We start from the raw sequence: 21,439 nt of genomic DNA on the forward strand, positions 1-21,439 counted from the left end.
ACACGCTGCCAGAGGCGAACCCAGCAGTTGCCTCCCAGGCAGCTCTGTTAAGAAGGCTCTGCTTGCTAATGGCATGGGAAAAAATGAGAGCAAATTGAGTTTTTAATGACTTGCATTTCAAATCCAGGAGTTAGTTGATTGTCTCTGGAAACTTCCACGATTGCCACTAGATGGTGCCTTCTGCAAAGGCGTTGCAGGCCAGCCTGCTGCAGAGTCACGTAGTACAGCTTCAGTGGTGATGCCCTAGCAGTAGGGAAACCTAAAGCAATCTGTGTGGTCATAAATAGGTCTTGCCTCTTTTCAAGCTTTTCTGTGGCAACTGGTAGGCTTTAGTTTTCCTCTTGTTGCTGTGGGCAGTACAGGTGTATTATAAACTGGAACCTGAAACTCTGTTGATCCTACGCGAACTCGTAAGGCGTATCTCAGGAGGTGCAAACTTGTCTGAACAGTAACCGTACAACTATCATGAAGTGGGAGGGTGTAATTGCAGTTTACTACTCAAGCTCAGTCTTTGCATTTCCATTTCTCCAGGAAATGCCGAGTTGCTTGGAGATGGAATCTGGTATTGTAATGAGGTGACAATATTTGTTTCAGTCTCAGCTTAGAGACTTTACGGGGGTACACCTTCGTTTGCAGATCAGCGTGGAATTTGGCTCCAAGTGACTGCAGTTCTGTTCTCTTTCACGTTCATTTGGAAGAGCTTAACTGACTTTCTGGCACACAGAGCTTAAGCTTGTAAGCTAGTGCTTACATCAGTGAGTACGGATGGATATTTCTGTTTATTTTATGTGCACAGTTACCTCAGTTACTCACCCAAGTAATCTAGTTATCAGCAACACAACAAGCATAGATGCCTGACCGGTCATTTTTCACATGCAGTTACCTACTTTGTACTTGCAGTTGCTGTAACTGTATAGTAGTTGCTTAGAAAAAGAGTGGGTTTGATTCCTTTTCTTTAGTATCACTATCGTAAATGGTGCGGAAGGAGATCCAGGTCTAGTGATGCCAGTTTGCTCCTCTTAATGCTTAGTGCTTCTGTGTTTATAGGCGTCTTCAAGAAGAAGAACAGCAATTCAGAACATCGTCTTTGCCGGCCATCCCAAATCCCTTCCCAGAACTTTGTAGCCCCGCAAGCTCTCCAGTGCTGGCCCCTGGATCTTTACCTCAGAGTCAACCTGCTAGTAAGCATGTGAGTATGGGACGAAGCTTTGGGTCATCCATTCACATTCCAACCAGCAGTGGACTAGTTCATTTTGAAGGCAGAAGGAAAGTTTCAAGATAAGTAGAAACACTTGTAGGCTTTGTCTGTGAGTAGGGCAGCACTGGCTGAGAGAGTGTCTTCAAACAGGCTTCAGACCTTTTTTAAAAGGTTTGTAAGAATGAAGTGTAAAAATGAAGCAAGTCTCTTTCAGATACGTGCATGTTGTGAATGAAGCAGTAATGCCTAATATCTTTCGGATTTTGTTATCCAAGGTAATGACTTACTAATTCAGACGTCAAGTTAATTAGCTTAGAGTTGGAAGAGGATCTGTACATGTTATACTGCGTATTCTAGGTGCCACAAAGACACTGAACAGCTGTCTGTTTTCTTTAAGGACATATTTTGCTGTTTTTCATGAAGCTGCTCAAAAAGCAAAACAACGTTCTTAGAGCTTGTAACTAGACGCAGCTCCTTGTAATGGGACTTAAGGGGAGAACTGTCCCATGGAAAGCTGGTTGAGCGACTCTCTGGGTTCTCGGCATCGAAGATAGCACAGACTGAGCTCTCACGTGGTCCAGAGCGATAACCTCAGTGACACTGCAAACAGTTTTTCTTCTCTATCACACTCCACTCTCTGAGAAACAACCATCTTGTTTTGTATCAGTCCTTGAGCATGTTTAAAGACTAAAGCTGGGCTCAAAAACCTTTGTTTTGTAAACTGTGCTGACTTGCATGGGGATGAAAAGATGGGTTGCTCTTACTGACTATTAAAACAGTCATGTGCTTGAGTACCCAAAAATATGATGATGTTCTTTCTCTGTATCACTGCTCAATTAGTTTGTAAGTAGCTCCTACATCTGCTCTGACTGATAAAAGGGTTTGGGTGGCCAGTTCAGCTACAAGCAGTAGACCCTAATGTATACCTTCACATCTTCTCTATTGCTTTACATCGCCATAAACAGCTGTCTGCTTTCTTGAAAGACGCAGTGCATCTTCATTGGTTTTACTGTATTTCTTATATGTACAAGACAGGTAACCAAATAATGCCCTAGGAGAAAATTGAGTCATCCAGTTGGGAATTTAGGAGGACCTCATCAGAGGCCTGGGTACCAGCTAAGCAGAGAGGCTGTTTTGCCAAGGCAGTGCTAATCTGACTCCAGGGAGACAAAACAAGGGGCAATTCTGCCTCCTGGCACATGCCAACAGGACAGCAGCATAGCTGCCTTTCTGAGACAAACTGAAGTTGCTGATGAACCTGCATTTACCTTTCCAAATATTTCCCAGTTTCAGGGATTCTTTGCCTTTTAGCTTTATGTTTTACTAAAATTAACCAAGCCACCCTAAAGATCACTCTGTAAAGCCTTAAGAAACCTAAATGATCTCTGCGTCAGTTTTCAATGGAATTTAGAAACTAGTGGTGTAACAGCACATAAATATAAAAGTAAACAATATTTTAATGCATGTAAGAAGATGGCTATAAAGATGGAAAATTTCCATTAAAATGGAAAACTTTGACAAGCCTTTTGAAAGCCTAAAATATTTATATTGCGTAGATATGCTTGCTGCTGAAGTTTTTAATCAAAAACAATCCATTATAGTGGTAAAACCTTTCAGGGTACGAGCTGAGGAGGTAAAGCATGTTGGACAATAGTGGCTTCTTCTGTAGATGCAGATATACTGTTCATGTCAGTTTATCGACTGATTGGAGGCAGATAAGAAACACTGGCTCAGGGTGAGGGAAGGATAGGGAAGTGTTCTTTTCCTCTCTAATGAATTATTTTCCCCTCTTTAATGAAGGAATAGAGGAACAGAACTGAAAAAAACCCTCTAGTTTTAAAGTATTGAGGGACAGAAGAAAAGAAAAGAGTAGTTTCAGTTTCTTCATGAAGGAAGAAAACTTTAATACCTCAGTTTTAAACGTGGAGTGTTGTTGGATAACAAAATAATCTGTCTGTTCAGCCTCCTCATAGGACGTTAATTGTGTTTAATCCAGTTCTAGTTCCCTTCAATGGAGTCTGCTAAACATCATGAGTAAAAAAATCAGTAACTTAAGAAACGTTATACATCTTTCCAACTTCATCCCATTAAAAAAATGTAAAGTTTGGGAATTTGAGTAAATTATTTTAGGACATGCTCTTGCTTAGATAAATGTCCATAGATACAATATAAACTACTGGTTAACCAAATAAGTGATGAGCTTAGTTAAAAGACTGCAACAGCGTGTTTTAATGGCTGGCAGTTCGTGAAAATGAGCTGTGTTTTAAGAAAAATATAAACACAATGTTAAATGCAAACCAGGGTTAAACACAATGATGCTTAATTTCAGGTTCTCTTCTTGCGGGTTATAAACAAGGATTAAAATTGGAGATTGGAATGAGCCATTCTGATTACATGGGATGTATGAGGTGTTAGTGAAAAGTAATTCCCTTCGTGCCTCTCGAGCATTTGCGGGTAAATAGGCAAATAGCAGTTCTAGCCGGCAGCGCTGCAGCTCTGATCTCACAGGGCATCACGGCACACGCATGGCGTGGAGGAAATGTTGCTTTTGGTCAGCTCATATCTAGGGGACTTGAGAGGGACCCAGGTTAATGTAGTCTTAGGGGATTTCAGGAAGGAGTGGCTATTTTGTTTGACTGTGTGAAACAGTGGGGGGTCACTGGGAAGCTGGGATGTCTGATACAACTTCATAAGAAATGAAGTGTCATCGGTGTTGTTCCTCACGGAACAACTCAGTCTTATTTTTTAGTAATTTTTAAAATACAACTCTGCAATGATAAAACCTAGTAGCAGTTATGCAAGAGGAATTTAAAGGTCCGGTCATGTTAAACACAAAAGAGTCTCATGTCATATTGCCAAGCCTTGGGCATAAAGAAATGCCAGCTCTGTTCAAGTTTTACTGAATTAAAACTTTTTCCCAGTATATTGTTCCGTATAGGAAAAGGATGCATGTGTGAATGAAAGAGTGAGTAAAGGAGCTTTCAGGTCATAAAGCCTGAATTATGTTTGCAGCTGAAAAAATGGATGTTGTCTTTTCTCATATGCAAAATTTTATGCGTGTAACTGGAGCTTGAGACATACATTTCTCGTTAAGATGCTTCTGATCCTTTTCCTTATTTTTTTCATGCAGTTGCCACCGCTTTTTTTAACAAGTGGTTTGCAACATTGCTTATGCACTGCTCTGCATTTGTTTCATGCTCTTTATTGGCTCAGCAAAGAAAGGTAAAAGCAGTAAAGCAATGAAAAATAGCTGTAATAAACCTTTCTTACTTTTTGCAGTAGATTTTTTTTTTTGTTTTCTCATGATGATGATGATGCATTTTCTTTATCTTACTCAAAAAAAGTGCATATATCAGGATTAATTTCCTTTTTTTAATATATTTTTGGAGATCTGTTGGGTAATGGTACCAATTTCACCACAGCAGGAAGCAGTATGCTACCTCTAGCTCTGCTGCCAATCAGGCACTGAATACTGCTTTTAAAGCTGATGGCTGCAGGAGCGTACTGCAGCTGCTCCCCAGAAGACAGAGAACAGTGAGAAATAACGGGTCTTCTGTACTAGCACAAAACTAAAAACACATGTAGGCAAATGGGATAGTCATTTAATGGGGAGCATCAATATATCAATCTGGGAGGTAAAACTGGAATGTTAGGCTTATTGAAATCATTGCAGATTTTGGTTTTTTATTTGACTCTGGATAATCTTCTCTGGTTCGGAAAAAAGCCTAAATTAGAAGATTTTGTAGATACCTTTTTTTTTTAAGCACACAGGCAGGTTGAGTAACTGACACATAATTTAGTAATAAAAGACTTAGAGAAATAACTGTGAACTTTTACGTTACGTTTCAAAGGCTGTCCTGCACTGAGCAACCTCCACAGTGGCGGGGTCTGGGCTAATACAGTTGTGTGACCAAATTCATCTGGCGGTGGAGGTTAAGGAATTACTTGTGATTAAACAGACATATGCTCCTTGGGAGTTCAGCGCTATGATCCTTTATTACAGTTCTGCAGGTGGAAACAGCCCACTTTGAGCTAAGTTTTACGGTGAGAAATGTTAGATGTTGACCTGTTGATAGTGAACGGCGTGTGGTTCTGTAAAAATTGGTGCCACTGAAGTTTTAGTAATGTAGTCAACCAACTGGTGAGTACCTGGGCAAAAAGTACCAACTAGCTGTGCTGTTGAGTCAGTAGCAACTTCAGCTACTGGTGTGGTGAGCGAGATGCCACAGATGTCTTGTGTTTGGAGAAAGTCCCTTCAAGCGGTAGCTGCCAAAAAGCTTGTGAGTTCTTGAGTTGAAAGCAGCGTTGTCCGTGAGCTTGGGCAGGAGGAGGCTGACGGGAGAGGACCTACCTGATCAGTGCACGCCCAACCGTTTCCTCCTTCATCGTGTGCCCCTCTGTCCTCTAAGTACCACCCGTCTGCCTCTTGCCACAGAGCCCGACCACGAGCCAGGAGAAACTTCAGCAGACCTCTGTGAGCATGTAAGTGCTCCCACTTTCCGTGCTGGGAAGGGCAGGTAAAGGCGGGAGCAGGAAGGACATTGTCTGGGTGACACCATGGGGCATTGCAAGACCATTTGATGTCTTTTTTCTCTCCCTTTTCCCCACATTTTTGTTTGTAAAACGCATGCACACCTACAAACACGAGATCACCCCATGTCTGAGGGGGACAGTGATTGCGGGCTGGGAGAAGGGACAGCTGAAAGTTTTTAAAACATTATTTACTTAACAGGATAAATATGTTTGTCTAAGAAAAATGGAAACCAGACAATTACACCAAACCAAGACCAAACATTTGTCCAAAAGACTGCTAAAAAAATCGGACAGCTAGGTTACCGCTAATTGAAGTCCATCTTTGTGTTGCTGGTATAAACTAAGAACTGGTTGGTAACTTAGGATATAATTTCTGGTTGTGTACAAATATTTTGGAAAAAGCATGCAATAATTACATGTAGGTCACTGCAATGCCACAGGATATTAGGCTAAAGTATCTTGTGTGAGTCAATGAAGCTTTCAACTGTAAAAATAGGGCAAATTTCTCACATCCCCCCCCTCTATACAGCCCAGGCAAACTTCCAAATAGCAGTTTGATGTACCGAAATTACTTACTCTTTTCTAGCAAATTAAACTCACAAATGGGTATGAATTAATGCCATTCTTTTTTCCAGATTTGGTTACCCTTCAAGGGAACTTCTGTAAACAGACTTCTTAGTCTTAATTGTTTTAATTACATGTTATGATGCACATTTTTTTTTTAGTTTTCTTCCCATAAAACTTTTATATTGGCTCTTTTGAATATAAGGATGTCGATTTCTGAAAGAGAAGCTCTATAAAAATACGAACTTTTGTATAATGAAGACTTTATGTACCAAGCTAGATTTTGCATGTGTGACAGCATATTTTGTACTTAATCCTGCAGCTGAATAACCTTTAGCAACAAGACATTTTGAAAATAAATACTGACATCATGTTGAGTCAACCGGACTTTACTTTCTCTCTAAACAGGCCAAATCCTGTAGCTGGATTAATCTGGACAATTCCTTAGGTCCAGGCACTCCCTCTGGCCCAACTTTAAAATACGGGTTTTTTATGGATATCTGTCATGATATATCATGTTGTTTCTCTCAAATCTTTCTTTGAACCAAGGCTTTTAAGCTAAATAAATAAATCATACATAGATTGCTCTGTGGCATGTTTAACTCGGATGCCTTTTTTTTAAGAAAGTTGTGATTGTGTTTGTGAAAAACTGGGAAAGATCAGGCCTCTGCTGCGGGGCTGTGGCCTGACTGTATGAAAACAGGCCTTGCACTTCCCTGGGTGCCCCTCTCTCGTTTGGAGAAATAACAGCTTCCCATACTAAATGAGTTAAATTTGATGGACAGTGCAGGGAAGACGTTGCATTACTTTTCATCTTGTCCCCTGTGTCACACGAACATGTTGTCGGGGGGGTGGGGGGGTGGGGGAGGCTCACATGGTTTTGAAAGTCTCATTTGCTCATTACTGAAGAAAAGTAATGAATAACTGAAGACTAACGAGTCTGCTGGACTAAGCTAAAGACAAGCAGTCCTCAGAGCTGTTAGTGCTGAGCGGTCGATGGGTCTGCAGGCTGGAGGCCCTGTGCGTGGTCTGCCGGGGACTGGGACCAGCATGGAGTCAAAGCTGCTGTTTCTCCTTCCTCATGCCTGTTGCAGCAAGAAGCTTGGTGGTAGAAAGAAATGAGTCTCTTCGTTCTTGCTTTTGGAAAGTGCCAGAACAGTAGTTAAGTCCCAACATGGATTACTGGAAATATTAAGGGCATCTCACGCTCAAACCCAAAAGTATGTTATTTGTTGGGATTTTTTGTTTTTAATGACACAAACCTGGCCCCGCTCCCAGGAGCATTTTGGCTCCCTACCCGTAAGCGATGCTCCAGCAGCAGGAGTGTGCTGGGAGGAGGGCTGCCTGGTCAGGACCAGCGGCAGCGCACCGGGGGACACGTTGCCCGACCGAGGGTGGTCTGGCACGCTCCGTGGGATGGGACCGGCCGGTCCCAAACCTGCCCTGCTGCACATGTGCTGGTAGCCCCACCGGGTGTTCAGCCACACAATAACGCTTGCAGTTGTTTTAAAAAGCTGTTTTACAGTAGTAATGCCATTGCAATTAACGTTTAGGACTGCCTTGTGTAACCACTAAGCAGTCTGTAGTATATGCTGCAGTAGCTGTGCATTAGCATATTCACACTAGATTTTTGTATGTGCATCTTAGTTACGTGTGCCCTTGCACATTTTTGTTGCGCAGCATTACTCTTGCTATATTTTATTAATGGCACAGTCAGAATTTAACTTAGCTGTTCTGTGCTTTGGTCAGGAATTGATAGAATTGAGAAGCTATCAGACAGAGTGCGGGGAAAAATGAGAAAACGTAACATGAGAGAAATTCTAATTCTCTCTGTGCCTAGCGAGGCAGGCAGGAGTGGGTTTGGGTGTAAACATCAGTGCAGTAGGGAATTAAAAAAAAAAAAAACAACAACCCAGAGCTGTATTGAGTGATTGTAATTATACCCTAAGTGAACGGTTGAGATGAATCAGAGATGTCATAACTTTATACTGATAGCCTTTAAGGAGTCACTCAACATAGTGAGAATAGCTGCGCTGAGTCAGCTCTCCTTGCCGTCTGTGCTGTCTGGACTCGAGGTGTGAGTTCAGGTCAACTTCAGACATTGTGGATAGAAACCTTTTTGGACCTCTGCTACCTAGTAGGACAGATGCAAGAAAGCACCAACTCGTAGGTTAGCGCCTCTGCTGTGTATCCCGCGTGACCTTGCAGCACCATGTTGTTGCCAGCAATTGGTAAGTGAGTTGACCACGAGGTCCTTTCTGAGGTGAGCTGAGGCAGCCCTTACAGAGCTGTGCTGGCACCTATGGCTGAGCTGCAGGTGATCCGCCGGTGGATGCTGTGGACATATGTAGTGCAGGACTGGGAAGACACCCAATTTTTTGCTTGCTTGCTGGCATCTACTTCTAGGGACGGAAGGCAAAGCCAGCATTTAGTTTGTTCATTTCCAAACCATCAGCACAGTGGTTGCTTCAGTATCAGGAGTAATGCTGTTCGCTCACAGCAGGAAAAAGGCTTCTTTGGGCTTGCTGTAATTACCTGGACAGTGAACTGTGCCCACGTTAAAGTGGAAATCTGTTTGAAATGTCTGTCTTCACTTAGGCGGTGTTTGTGTGCAGACGCACAGGGGAAGAATGAACTTGCAAGTTCATTGGTGTGGTAATAGGATGTTTATGCATTTCTCCAGAGCTTGCAGATACGGTTTTGTTCCATTTCCTAAACAGGGGATGTTAGCTGGAATTTAATAACGTTTTTGCATTAGGAGAACACCGCTGAGTTAATTAAATCATTGTGGGATGACTTTCAAGTCTCTGTTCTCTTGATTTATAGTCTCCTTATTGCTATCAAATTCTTACTGTATTATTCTTTCTTCTAATAGGAGTGCAGAATTACTGTACTAAAAAGTGATTTTGTTTAATTAATGTAAGTACCTTCAATCTTTTGCTTCAGCCTGGCTGTAATCTGAACATCATTTACAAAACTTACATAAAAGCGAGTTTAATCTGGACTTGTTAAAAGACAAGCCATTGGTGGTTCATAAAAGCTACATGTCATGTTCCTCCATTGGCGTTAGGATTGCTTGTTCTCTCCAGTGGTAGACCCTGCTGCTGTCATGTCAGGGTTAGTGGAGCCTTTTTCTCCTGTTGCTAAGGGGGCAATGAATAGCATTCAGAAGCAAAATAGATTGACTATCGGCTGGGAGTTTGGATGTGAGATCCCATGTTGAGCATGGGATGTTTCTGGGGAACGTGGATAAAGCAACTTTGTCTCAGCAGACTTAGTACCAATGAGATTTCATTAACAACAAAACAAAAACCGTTTTTATGGGGGAAAGGGGGGAAAGTGGGAGAGACCTTTAAAAGCTGCTTTTGTTTCTCACCAAACAGGTGCCACTTCAAAGCACCCAGATCTTTCCAGCCACCCCTTTTATCTGCCTAGATCTTTTGTCTGGCCAGAGTGAGGAACTGCTCTGCTTTTTGGGGATGTTTAGATATGGACTATACCCATTCTCAATGCAGACTGCTTTACCCCGCACACACCTGGTGTCAATGGTGCGCACCGCCCATCCAGATGTCTAGGAACACCATCCCCACCCACACCTCGCGCTTGCCGAATGGCCCACGCCATTGCAGGAGGCATCAGGCTCGCTGGAGCGCACTCAGCACCTGCAGAGGGCCGGAGCATGAGGGAACAACAATGGCTTCGAGTGCTGGGAATAACGTCTGTGCCCTGCAGCCACAGGGGGAAGGTTGGCTGCCTCACCGTATGGTGACCTTGCGCATGTTCTTCCTCTCGCCTTTTAGGTTCACCTTTAAAAATCACATTTCCCCACTGTCTTTGCCAGAATAGGTAATGAGAGTAGGAACAAGCCATCCCTAAGGAAAAAATACTGCTTTTTTAAAAAAAAAAAAAATCAACAAATGAGGTGCAAAACATTACAGAAAAGAATATTCTAAGTTAAATAACAGTGTGACGACAGTAAAACACCAGGATTTAATTCTACAGACAATTTGCCCTCGGGCTTCTGCGAGTCATTTTGGAGCTTGTCCTTGCCTGCAAACTCTTAAGAGCAGCTAATTACTGTGAAGTAACTTGCTTGTCATACTGTTGCTGGTCGCACTTATTCTCCCTATTGCTTACTAAAATCCACTGAAAGCGAGCCAACCACCGTATTTCCAGACCTTATAAATAGCTTTACAAATGTTTGCAGCAATTCCCATTTCCCCAAGTACTCAGTTATGTAGAACAAACTATGGACTGAGTCTATGCTAAACAATGGGTATCAGGTACACAGTTTTAGCATTGAAAAATACCTGCTATGCTTCAGATTAAGAATGTTCTTTACTGAGTTATCTCAAACTCCAGAATAGTGTTGGTTTTAAGTATTTCAAGTGTGTGTGTGTATATATGAATATATATATGAGAAGATGAAAAGATTGCTTGCAATACTGTTACACACCTTGTAATTGATTGATGGAGCAGCTTGAGAAGAAGTAGACATTAAATATATGAAGATCATTCTCCTCTTCATTAGGCGAAGAATTGAAAGCTAATGTTACAGGAGTAGCCACATCTAATCATACAAATAAAACCTTGTATTTGATATTCTCAAAGTATTTTTCTATGTTATATGCTGGTTTGTTATATGGATTTTTTTCACGGCTAACCTTTGAATGTTTTTCTTTAACAAACTATCTAGCTTGGCAAAGCTTTGTAAAGCTCGTCCAAGTGAGGCTGAGCCTTGCCTCTTGTGTTACAGCCTTGTCAAATGAGCATCCTCTGATAGGCAGACTCAAATTATGTCCGGCTGAAAAATGTCCTTGCTATGCTTGAAGCTAATGTCATTCCCCTTGTAGCATTTAAAAGGTCCTAAATATATTTGAGAACCTACTATTAATTTCCTCTTTTGTTTGCTTCACAAGAGGCACCAAGGCTGGGTTTTACTCCTAAATGTGGATCCAGTCAACGTTTTAAATGCTATTTGGTGAAAGTTTTGTTTATGCTTTTTGTTTATCTTTGAGCATACTTCTCCATCATGATTTGCATCCTAGTCTGTTGGGGTTTTTGGTTGGTTTTTTTGGGGTGGGTTTTTTTTTTGACTGCACAGCTGAAAAAGGTAATCCAGATCCCAAACCTTCCATCATCTGCAGAGAGAGGCTGTCATTCCAAGGGGAGTGGAGTGCTCATTAACTGGGGGCAGGAGAGCACCACATTCAGCTCCAGGGATAGAGAATGTATGTCTGACAATTTTTACAGTGTGACACATTTCTTAATATTTTCTAGGATATTAACAAGGGGAAATCAGGAGGCAGACAGCTATATTTGTGCAAATGTACCTTCAGTGTAATTTCCCTTTGCTCTCAGTGAACATTTAGTTCTGCGTTACACTGCATGCAAGTTACAAATGAGCATTTGCTTACAGGCTAATTAAGTATAGCTTAGAGCAGTACTTAATTGCAACACTTCAAGCAGTACAGAGGAACTTGAAACCGATCTGGCTAACAAGAAATTAACTTAGTACTCTGCCCAAGGTTGTACTAGCTGCTGTGTCTGTAAGGTTTCATTACCACTTGTCCTCTGTTACGTGCATGGAATAGCACTTGGGCAATCTCCAGAAGTCACTTTTTGTCTAGGAGAAACCTTCAGGATTTAAACTACAGCAGGAAATTCTGCAAGAAGTGAGACAGGGGGAGGGCATGATGGAGTCTTTCAGTGGGTAGGGAAATTGCTTGTGCAGCAGATGCTGGCTTTGAGTGTCTCTAGCAGTTCATCCATCGAACAGATGTCCAAACGGGTCTAAGTTGAAAGACTCTGCTATGTTGATGTATAACCATTAAAATGAAAGAGCTGAATGAACTTTATAGAAAGCTTTCTATATGCTACTTTTATCCCTTAAATAAATAAATAATCTAGTAGTTCTGAAGATGATGAAATAAATTTTACAGCACTGTAAACATGCTCATATCAATTTCTCCTCTTTGCCTCTTTCTCAAGCCTCCTCTAACATGCAGCTGTAAAAACTGTGGTGGTTAACTGATTCTTGTCTAGTAAAATGGTTGAGGATTATGTGCGTGCAAATGGCTTGTTTTTCCCCGAAGCCAGAGCCTTACAAGTGCTAATCACCCTACATTCAAATAGCAGCTATTAAGGAAGGGGAGACCCTAATAAAATTCCAGCAAAAATAATATAATAAAATGTTTGTAGTGCCAGACATATTCATAGTGACTGCGTTCCTTTATGAGTTTGCAGCAATCTCTCTTTTCTACATAATTGATTTCATCTCTACTACAATTACGTCTTTTCTGAACATACATCTGCAAAGTATCTGGAGATGCAACTTAAAGGCAATATCTGAGTATGAGTACTGATGGAGTGTAGAGGAATTAGTTGCTTTTTTTGGACTGCTTCATTACTCTCTTTCAAAATCTGTAAATGTAGGGAAGTAGAAACTAAATTTTTTCTCTTAAATTGTGTGACAATGTTTAAATGGAATTTCAAGCCAGTACGGGCTCACTGAGTTCAAGAAATACATCAGAAATATTTGAAGAGAAAATATTTAAAGTCTGAGTTGGTGGTAGCTCAGATTGCTTGGCTTAGACTTGCATGTCAATGCAGAACTCTGACCCTGATATAAAAGGACTTCTTCCATTATTTGTGTACAAACCCACTTCTGTTGGTGCAAGTCACAAGGTCAGTTTTGCTGCAGTGACTTAGCAGATCTTTTCAAAGGTTGTTGAAGAGTATTTCTTCTTTATGCTGAGTGATTCTCCTTTTTCACTACAACCATGATAAAGTATTTTGGGAAGGCCATATTTGACTTTCCACAACATGGTTGCACGCTAGGTTTGTATGCTGCAGCTGAACTACTACTATCTGGAATTAAGTACTTGTATTGATTGCACATTGAACTATAAAATGTCTGCATTAATGCAAGACAAACTCGGAGGTCTTTACCTGCAACAGTAGCACAAGCAGTAGGAATGGCTGTGCTTTTCATATTATTTGCTATGCAGTGGCATTTTTTTTTTTTTTTGCTGCTGGAAAGTGGCATGTAGCCTAATGACCATTTCCAGCATTGTTGTTTTTCCCAGCTATAGGCAGCCCTTTCTCGAATCTCAGCTTGCAAGAAGTGGAGATGAAAATCTTTAACTCTGGAGGAAGATACTGAGTTTTCTTGCTGAAGATAATCTTCACCTTTTTGTGTCTGACCTGGTATCATGAATGTTCGTATCAGCGGTTGGCTCAAACTCAGCCTACGAGTCACACGTAAGCTCTGACACGGAGCTCTGTCTAATCAGCCTTAAGTTATCAGACCCCTGCTGTCAGATTCATTTGAGGTAGACATGATAGTCCCAATCTTTTACTGTCCTTCTGCTTAAAGACCTCTCCAGTGCTATTTTGGGAAGGTGCTGCATTCCACATTTTGCTTGATTAGTCTCATGTCTGACTAAGGGATCTTTGTACTCCACTCCTCTCCATCCAAAGTTACGTTGCTCCATGTAGGGACAACAATTTCTTTACGGAATTGTATCTGTTCGCCTTTAAGTTTATTCTGTAATAAAACAGAAACAAAACTTTCTAACAAATACCACTACTGAGCAAATCTTAGGTAATACTTTTTCTACATACAAATGTATATGTACATACATACATATAATAAAGAGACCAGGGAGTGTAATATTAGGCAACCACTTACAGTAGTTTTTTTACAGTGTCAAGAAATATGATCACCTTTAAACAGCCTTTGGGTGGGAATTATTTCTGTGAACTATGGTTATATAAAAATTAAATCTCTCATTTGTGTTGCTTGTCTGGGTATCTCTGGTCAGTGGTGAGTTAGAGTACCTTTTGAGTACGTTCATGCCACTTCAGGGTAGCAAAACTATAGAAGCTGATAAATTACACTGAAGTGCCTCTTTCTCTTTACATTAGCTACAATGGGAACCTGAATCATTAGTGATGACTAGATGTGCTTAGATTGAGGTGGCTAATAACAGCTGAAATGACTACCACCTCTGTGTAGTTTGGGTGGAATACAAAAAAACCTTAAACTAGGCAGTGATGTGTGATGGAGAATATCCTTTCCTTCCCCTAAGTTACCAAACTGTTTTGTTAGGACCAAATCTGGCCTCGTTTCTAAGTGGAAAATTTTTGTTGACCGTTTGCCTGAATGGCCAACCTCCTCATCAGTTACTCCCCCTGGCAGAAACAGTAGAGTTTGTTTATCTGGAGAGATGCTGGCAGCTGCAGGGCTGATTTTTTCCATCATCTGTTAAGTGCCTGTGAAAAATGATCAGTTTCTAACCACATTCTTATTGTGCAAATTAAAGTCAGTGCTCTTCCACACATCTCCTTAGTGTTTTAACTTAAGTATGCAGTGTTCAAACATCTGAGGTAGCCATTTTCAATAGATGTACGTATATAAGATTTGGGGAGGGAGTACAGACTTTCATGGGCAGATACTTTTAGCTATTGGTACTTGATACATGATAGTGATGCCAATTCTTGTGAATTTATTTATTTTCTTTTTTTAGGAACAAATGGGAATCTGTGAGAATCAGGGGGAAAAAATATCTCTTCTTCAAGAGCTAGTAAGCCTCTAGGGGAGAGTAATAGCAGGAGCTTCTAAGGTAGAGGGTTGTGGAATTGGACCAGCATTTCAGAAAGTAAATGGCCTCTGATTTGCCTCCTGGTTTGGTGCTAGGGAAAGCTACCCTCAACTCTTGTCTTGAGTAGAAAACCAAATGCAACAAATGTAAGTTGGTTTGTGAAGAAGGGAGGGTTAATTCCCCAAATTAATAATCTTTGCAATGGACTATCCAAAATCATTAGGATGTCTCTCTGATGTTTCAGATAGAAAAGCTGAATTTGTCATCTCAAGGTGGTTTCCGTGTTGAACCCCAGAATGAAGCTACCTGGTAATTTATCTAAATCAGTCTGTACACATGGAAAATAATGGTCTTCGCAGAGAAGGTTAAGCCATTAGGCTTAACATGGCACTGTTCGTGGAAGGGCAAAGAGGGAGGAATACAGAGAAATTGTCCGAGCAGCCAGGGATCAGGTTAGGAAAGCTAAAGCCCTAATAGAATTAAATCTGGCCAGGACATCAAGGGCAACAAGAAAAGATTCTATAGCTACGTTGGGGATAAAAGGAAGACAAGGGAAAATGTGGGCCCTCTCCGGAATGAAATGGGAGACCTGGTTGCCCAGGACACGGAGAAGGTGGAGGTACTCAATGACCTTTTTGCCTCGGTCTTCACCAGCAAGTGCTCAAGCCTCACCACCCAAGCCGCAGAAGGCAAAGGCAGGGACTGGGAGAATGAAGAGCCTCCCACTGTGGGAGAACATCAGGTTTGAGACCATCTAAGGCACCTGAGGGTGCACAAGTCCATGGGACCCGATGAGATCCATCTGCAGGTCCTGAAGGAACTGGAGGATGAAGTTGCTAAGCCACTGTTCATCGTATTTGAGAAGTCGTGGCAGCCCAGTGAAGTTCCCACTGACTGGAAAAGGGGAAACAACCCCCATTTTTAAAAGGGGAAAAAAGGAAGGCCCAGGGAACTACGGGCCAGTCAGTCTCACGCCTGTGCCTGGGAAGGTCATGGAGCAGATCCTCCTGGAAGCTATGCTAAGGCACATGGAGGACAGGGAGGTGATTTGAGAGAGCCAGCATGGCTTCACCAAGGGCAAGTCCTGCCTGACTAACCTAGTGGCCTTCTATGATGGAGTGACTACATCAGTGGACACGGGAAGGGCTACAGATGTCGTCTATCTGGACCTCTGTAAGGCCTTTGACACGGTCCTCCACAACGTCCTTCTCTCTAAACTGGAGAGGTATGGATTTGATGGGTGGACTGTCCGGTGGGTGAGGAATTGGTTGGATAGTCGCATCCAGAGGGTAGTGGTCAACAGCTGAATGTCCAGATGGAGATCAGTGACAAGTGCTGTCCTGCAGGGGTCTGTTTTAATTTTTATTTATTCATTATTAAATTTAATTATTAAACAGTACTGTTTAATATCTTCATCAGTGACATAGACAGTGGGATCGAGCTCACCCTCAGCAAGTTTGTAGATGACACTAAGCTGAGTGGTGCAGTCGACATGCCAGGGGACCAGGATGCCATCCAGAGGGACCTGGACAAGCTCGAGAAGTGGGCCTGTGTGAACCTCATGAGGTTCAACAAGGCCAAGTGCAAGGTCCTGCACGTGGGTCGGGGTAAGCCCCGGTATCAATCCAGGCTAGGGGATGAAGGGATTGAGAGCAGCCCTGCCGAGAAGGACTTGGGGGTACTGGTGGATGAAAAGCTGGACATGAGCCAGCAATGTGCGCTCGCCGCCCAGAAGGCCAATCATATCCTGGGCTGCATCCAAAGAAGCGTGGCCAGCAGGGCGAGGGAGGTGATTCTGCCCCTCTACTCTGCTCTGGTGAGACCCCACCTGGAGTACTGTGTCCAGCTCTGGAGCCCTCAGCACAGCAACATGGACCTGTTGGAGCGGATCCAGAAGAGGGCCACGAAAATGACCAGGGGGATGGAACACCTCTCCTATGAAGAAAGGCTGAGAGAGCTGGGGTTGTTCAGCCTGGAGAAGAGAAGGCTTCGGGGAGACCTTCTTGCAGCCTATCAGTACTTAAAGGGGGCTTATAAGAAAGATGGCGGCAAACTTTTTAGCAGGGCCTGTTGCGACAGGACAAGGGGGAATGGTTTTAAACCAAAAGAGGGTAGATTTAGACTAGGTATAAGGAAGAAAGTTTTTACGCTGAGGGTGGTAGAACACTGGCACAGGTTGCCCAGAGAGGTGGTGGATGCCCCATCCCTGGAAACCTTCAAGGTCAGGTTGGACGGGGCTCTGAGCAACCTGATCGAGTTGAAGATGTCCCTGCTCATTGCAGGGGGGGGGTTGGACTAGATGACCTTTAGAGGTCCCTTCTAACCCGAACTATTCTATAAAATACGTTATATGGCATCTAGAACAGGATGAACCTTTTCAATTATTCTTTAAACACAGTTTTCATGGTATAGCTTGAGTAAGTTCATGCACTAGCTATTTTGTTATGTTTTAAAAAGTGAAATTCATAGAGTGTATAGGTTGGCAAAGCCTCAGTTGATGTGAGCCAAGCAAACTTGGGTTGTTTTCTGTACAGCTGGGTGCACTGAAAGAAGAACCTGCAGAACTCTGGCAACAAACCCACAAAACCACGTATTTCTTACAAGTTACACTTCGGGTCTGATCAGTGTCTGTTATGTTGAAGGGTGTATGAGCAACAGTTGAACTGAAAATAGTTTCAGTACAGAGTATTTTTTGTTAATACCCTGCAGCTAGCCAAAATTTTTACTTTTGCCATGTGTAATCTTGTGCAACAAGATGGGGGAGTTGTGGAAGAAGCAAATGTTGTGACACTTTTCTACATTGTACAAAAGGCAAGATAGATTTTTCTCCAATAAGAAACCTTATGGTGGTTTTGCTAAACCACCATCTGAAGACACAACCTTCTGAAGCTGGAAAAGGCAATAAAGTTTTTCCCATGTGTAGGATTGTCTCTATGTGAATGAATAAAGAGTGATGAAGAGTGACATTTGCTGATTTGTGTTGGATGCAGTTTTAGTAATAATTATAGCCAATAATAATTAATTATTGCAAATTATAATTATTAATGCAATATGTTCTTAATGGACACTTTTCACTTCAAAATAAATTAGTTTTGACGTGTACAACTATGTATTTAACCTAAGAAATTCTACATGGTGGTTGAACGGAAGAAGTAGGTGGTATAATTTGAAATCTATAGAATGAAATTTGTATGATGTTACTAGTTTTACATAAATGGAAGACTGCAATAAGCATATAGTCTAAAGGAAGCAGATCTTAGTATTGAGATTCATAACAAAACCAAGTTAGTGTTTAGGGAAAATTTAAAAAAAAAAAAGGAAAACCACTGTTTACATTCATATATATTTATTTATAGAGTAAAGTTTTGTCTAGAAGGGACTATTAAATTATTATGTTGCCCAGAATCCTAAACTGAGATGTTTACATATCTTCTGTTATATGTTGATCTAAGTTGTACTTTTGCCCTTTTAGCCTAGCCTTCTTAAAGTTGTTCTTATATAGCTGGGTCTGTTGGCCAAGTGCACAACATCTTAAAAAATGTTTTATTTTGGATGGGAATGGAATTAACTTGCTCATGGAAATAGAAACTTCAGAATAAGAAAGATGTCCAAAGGTTGATCTACCTTCTGCCAATCAATCTGGGAAAAAAATGAGCTTGTGAAAAGGCAAAATAAACCTGACATCAGTGCCTTTACATTCTCTTTCAGTTTCTCTGTGGTTCAGTTTAAGGTTTCAATGACCTAGATTTTTCTCAGCATAATTCTTAAAGAAGATCCATGATGTAAATACAGAGCCATCAAAATCCTTTAAAAAAAATTGTCATTCGTGCCAGGATGGAAATAAAGTTACTAGTGTCTTTGCATGGTGGATTTCTTTAACTTATTGCCAATAATTTAGGGAGAGGGGGACGGGGAAGAAGGGACCATGCTTGAAGGTACTGACTGTTATGTGTTATCTACAATATATAGAGATACAGTCAGCTTCCTTGTCATTGCCCTTTTGAGTCTTGGAAATGGTTGATTTCTCCATGATAGGCTACAGTAGTAAGGCCACTGTTAAAAGATTTCCCATTTAATACCATGCAGAATTGGGTTTCTAGGGAGTGTCCGTTGTCTTAAAGAAAAGATTCTTTTTTGGCCCAATATTTGGTCTTTTCCTCTGGGGATCTTTTTCATATTCACTTGCCTACGCTAAACAAAGAAACTAGGCATGTAAGCTATTTGAATATAAATGTCTTTCTAATACAGCTAATTATTTTAAATGTTTAATGGGAGTCTCATGAAAATTGTTGCATAAACTTCTCAATTAGAGAGAAGGCTCATTGATTGCATTTGTGCAAGATGTTTAATTGGGTGGACAACACAGGATAAATACATTTGGAAATTATATCAGATTACCTACTTTTAGGGGGATGCCTATTGGGAGGAGAAAGCTTTGCTTCCAATCAACTTCAAAGATAAAATAGCTTAATTGGAAGCTGACTATGCCTTGACAGCTTCGGAGCAGCAGTGACTTCCATGTAAAATAATCTGAAGCAGATGCTGAATGAAGAAGTAGCATTTTCTTTCATGCAAGCTTTGGCATCAAATCTCTAGCATTATGTTATCTAGTTCTATATCAGGAAGCATTTTTTTTATTGTGACATTGGTTTCAGCACACTACCTCATATTTAGACTTACACAGCTAAGTTCATCAGCCTTTGACAAACGGACTTCAGGTGTTTCTGAAACACTGAACTTAAAGGGAACTTTGAACTGCTTTAGCATGGCTTGGGAAAATACTGGTGAAAGATCCTAGGAAAAGACCCGTTTAGGGTTCCTAAACTATGATCGAACTTCACTAGGGTTTTTTTTTATGCTTTTAGTTAATACCATGGTATTTATGTAACTCTGCACTATTTGTGTAAGAGATTACAGGCTAGAGAAATAGGCTGCCCAGAAACCTCATGAAGTTCAACAAGGGCAATTGCAAAGTCCTGCACCTGGGGAGGAACAACCCCATGCACCAGTACATGCTGGGGGCCACCCAGCTGGAAAGCAGCTTGGCAGAAAAAGACCGGGGGTCCTGGTGGACACCAAGTTGTACCTGAACCAGCGATATGCCCTTGCCGCAAAGAAGGTTGATGATATCATGGGGTGCCATAGGCAAAGCATTGCCAGCAGGTCAGGGGAAGTGATCCTTCCCCTTTATTCAGCACTGGTGAGGCCACACCTGGAGTACTTGGTGCAGTTCTGGGCTCCCCAGTACAAGAGAGATGTGGACATACTGGAGAGAGTCCGGAGAAGGGCCACAGAGATCATTAAAGGACTGGAGCATCTCTCCTGTGAGGAAAGGCTAAGAGAGCTGGGACTGTTTAGCCTAGACAAGAGAAAGCTCGGGGGCATCTTATGGATGTATGTAAGTACCTGAAAAGAGGGTACAAAGAGGACAGAGTGAGGCTCTTTTCAGTGGCGCCCAGTGGCAGGACAAGAGGCAATGGGCACAAACTGAAACACAGGAGGTTCCCTCTGAACATTAGGCAACATTCTTCTAACTGTGAGGGTGACCAGGCACTGGCACGGGTTGCCCAGAGAGGTGGTGGAAGCTCCATCCTTGGAGATATTCCAAAGGCATCTGGACATGGTCCTGGGCAACGGGCTTTAGGTGGCCCTGCTTGAGGAATGGGGGTGGACCAGGTGACCTCCAGAGGTCCCTTCCAACCTCAACTCTTCTGTGATCCTGTGATTGTTCTTAAACTTTTATAATGGGAAAAAAAAAAAGTTAAAGGCATGATGACTTTGAAATATATCATTTCCATGTTATGTCTTAATATTAAAGTTTGGAATTATGATGATAAAGCTCACTGTTAATTCATTTATAACTACTGAGTTTCTAAGAAGAGTAATCTTTTTACTTGCCTAGTGTGTGCCAGCATTATCAACATAATCCACCTGAACATCTTGTAAGAATTCTGTTAAAATTTACTTTAGGGGGGGATTTCTGTGTTGAATGTTTGAATCTTATTTGGCCATCAACAGTACTGAAATTAAGCAATGGCAATCGAAGTATACATAAATATCTGTTCTACTTCATACATCAGCAAAAATAGAGAGGAGCCAGTCGTCCGATTTATAAATGCTGAGAACCTGGACCAGAGCACTTAGATGATGATCTGTTCTCATGGGAAATCCTTAGCATTGGAGGCACTAAAAATGAAATCACTCAAATGCTTATTCAACTAATCTTAAGGGATAGTACAGCTTTAGAATGAAAGATTACCAGTTGGCAAAAAAGATGATGGAAAACATTTAAGGGCTGTGAAAAGAGGTTTATATGATTCAGTGAAGCTTTGCACTGAAATCTGATAAATGGCAGTGGAATACTGATAATGATGTACCCACAAAGGTGAAAGCCTGGTCTAGGAGTACGATGTGAATCATCAAGGGGGAGGGTGTACTGATGTCAAGGTAAGAGGAGCTGCTTTCGAACAGGTAGCTGTGTTGGTCAGCAACACAAAGCAGCGCTCATGTCTCCGTGGTATGATCTGCGATGGGAGAT

General features: G+C 41.6%; 1 protein-coding gene across 6 annotated transcripts in view; it reads left to right on the forward strand.

Annotated features, from left to right (window-relative positions):
* Positions 1-21,439, forward strand: part of GRB10 (growth factor receptor bound protein 10) — a 148,598-nt gene that overhangs the window by 90,049 nt on the left and 37,110 nt on the right. For all 6 annotated transcript variants that reach the window (XR_012994654.1, XM_076330276.1, XM_076330279.1 and 3 more), the window contains exon 5: positions 1,048-1,189. Coding sequence is in view for 5 of the 6 variants with exons in the window: in XM_076330276.1 (XP_076186391.1) it covers positions 1,048-1,189 (142 nt within the window). In the remaining variant the exon portion in view is untranslated. The remainder of the gene's footprint in view (positions 1-1,047; positions 1,190-21,439) is intronic.

This window comes from Aptenodytes patagonicus, chromosome 2 (genome assembly GCF_965638725.1).
Source record: "Aptenodytes patagonicus chromosome 2, bAptPat1.pri.cur, whole genome shotgun sequence".
In the NCBI taxonomy this organism is placed as follows: domain Eukaryota; kingdom Metazoa; phylum Chordata; class Aves; order Sphenisciformes; family Spheniscidae; genus Aptenodytes; species Aptenodytes patagonicus.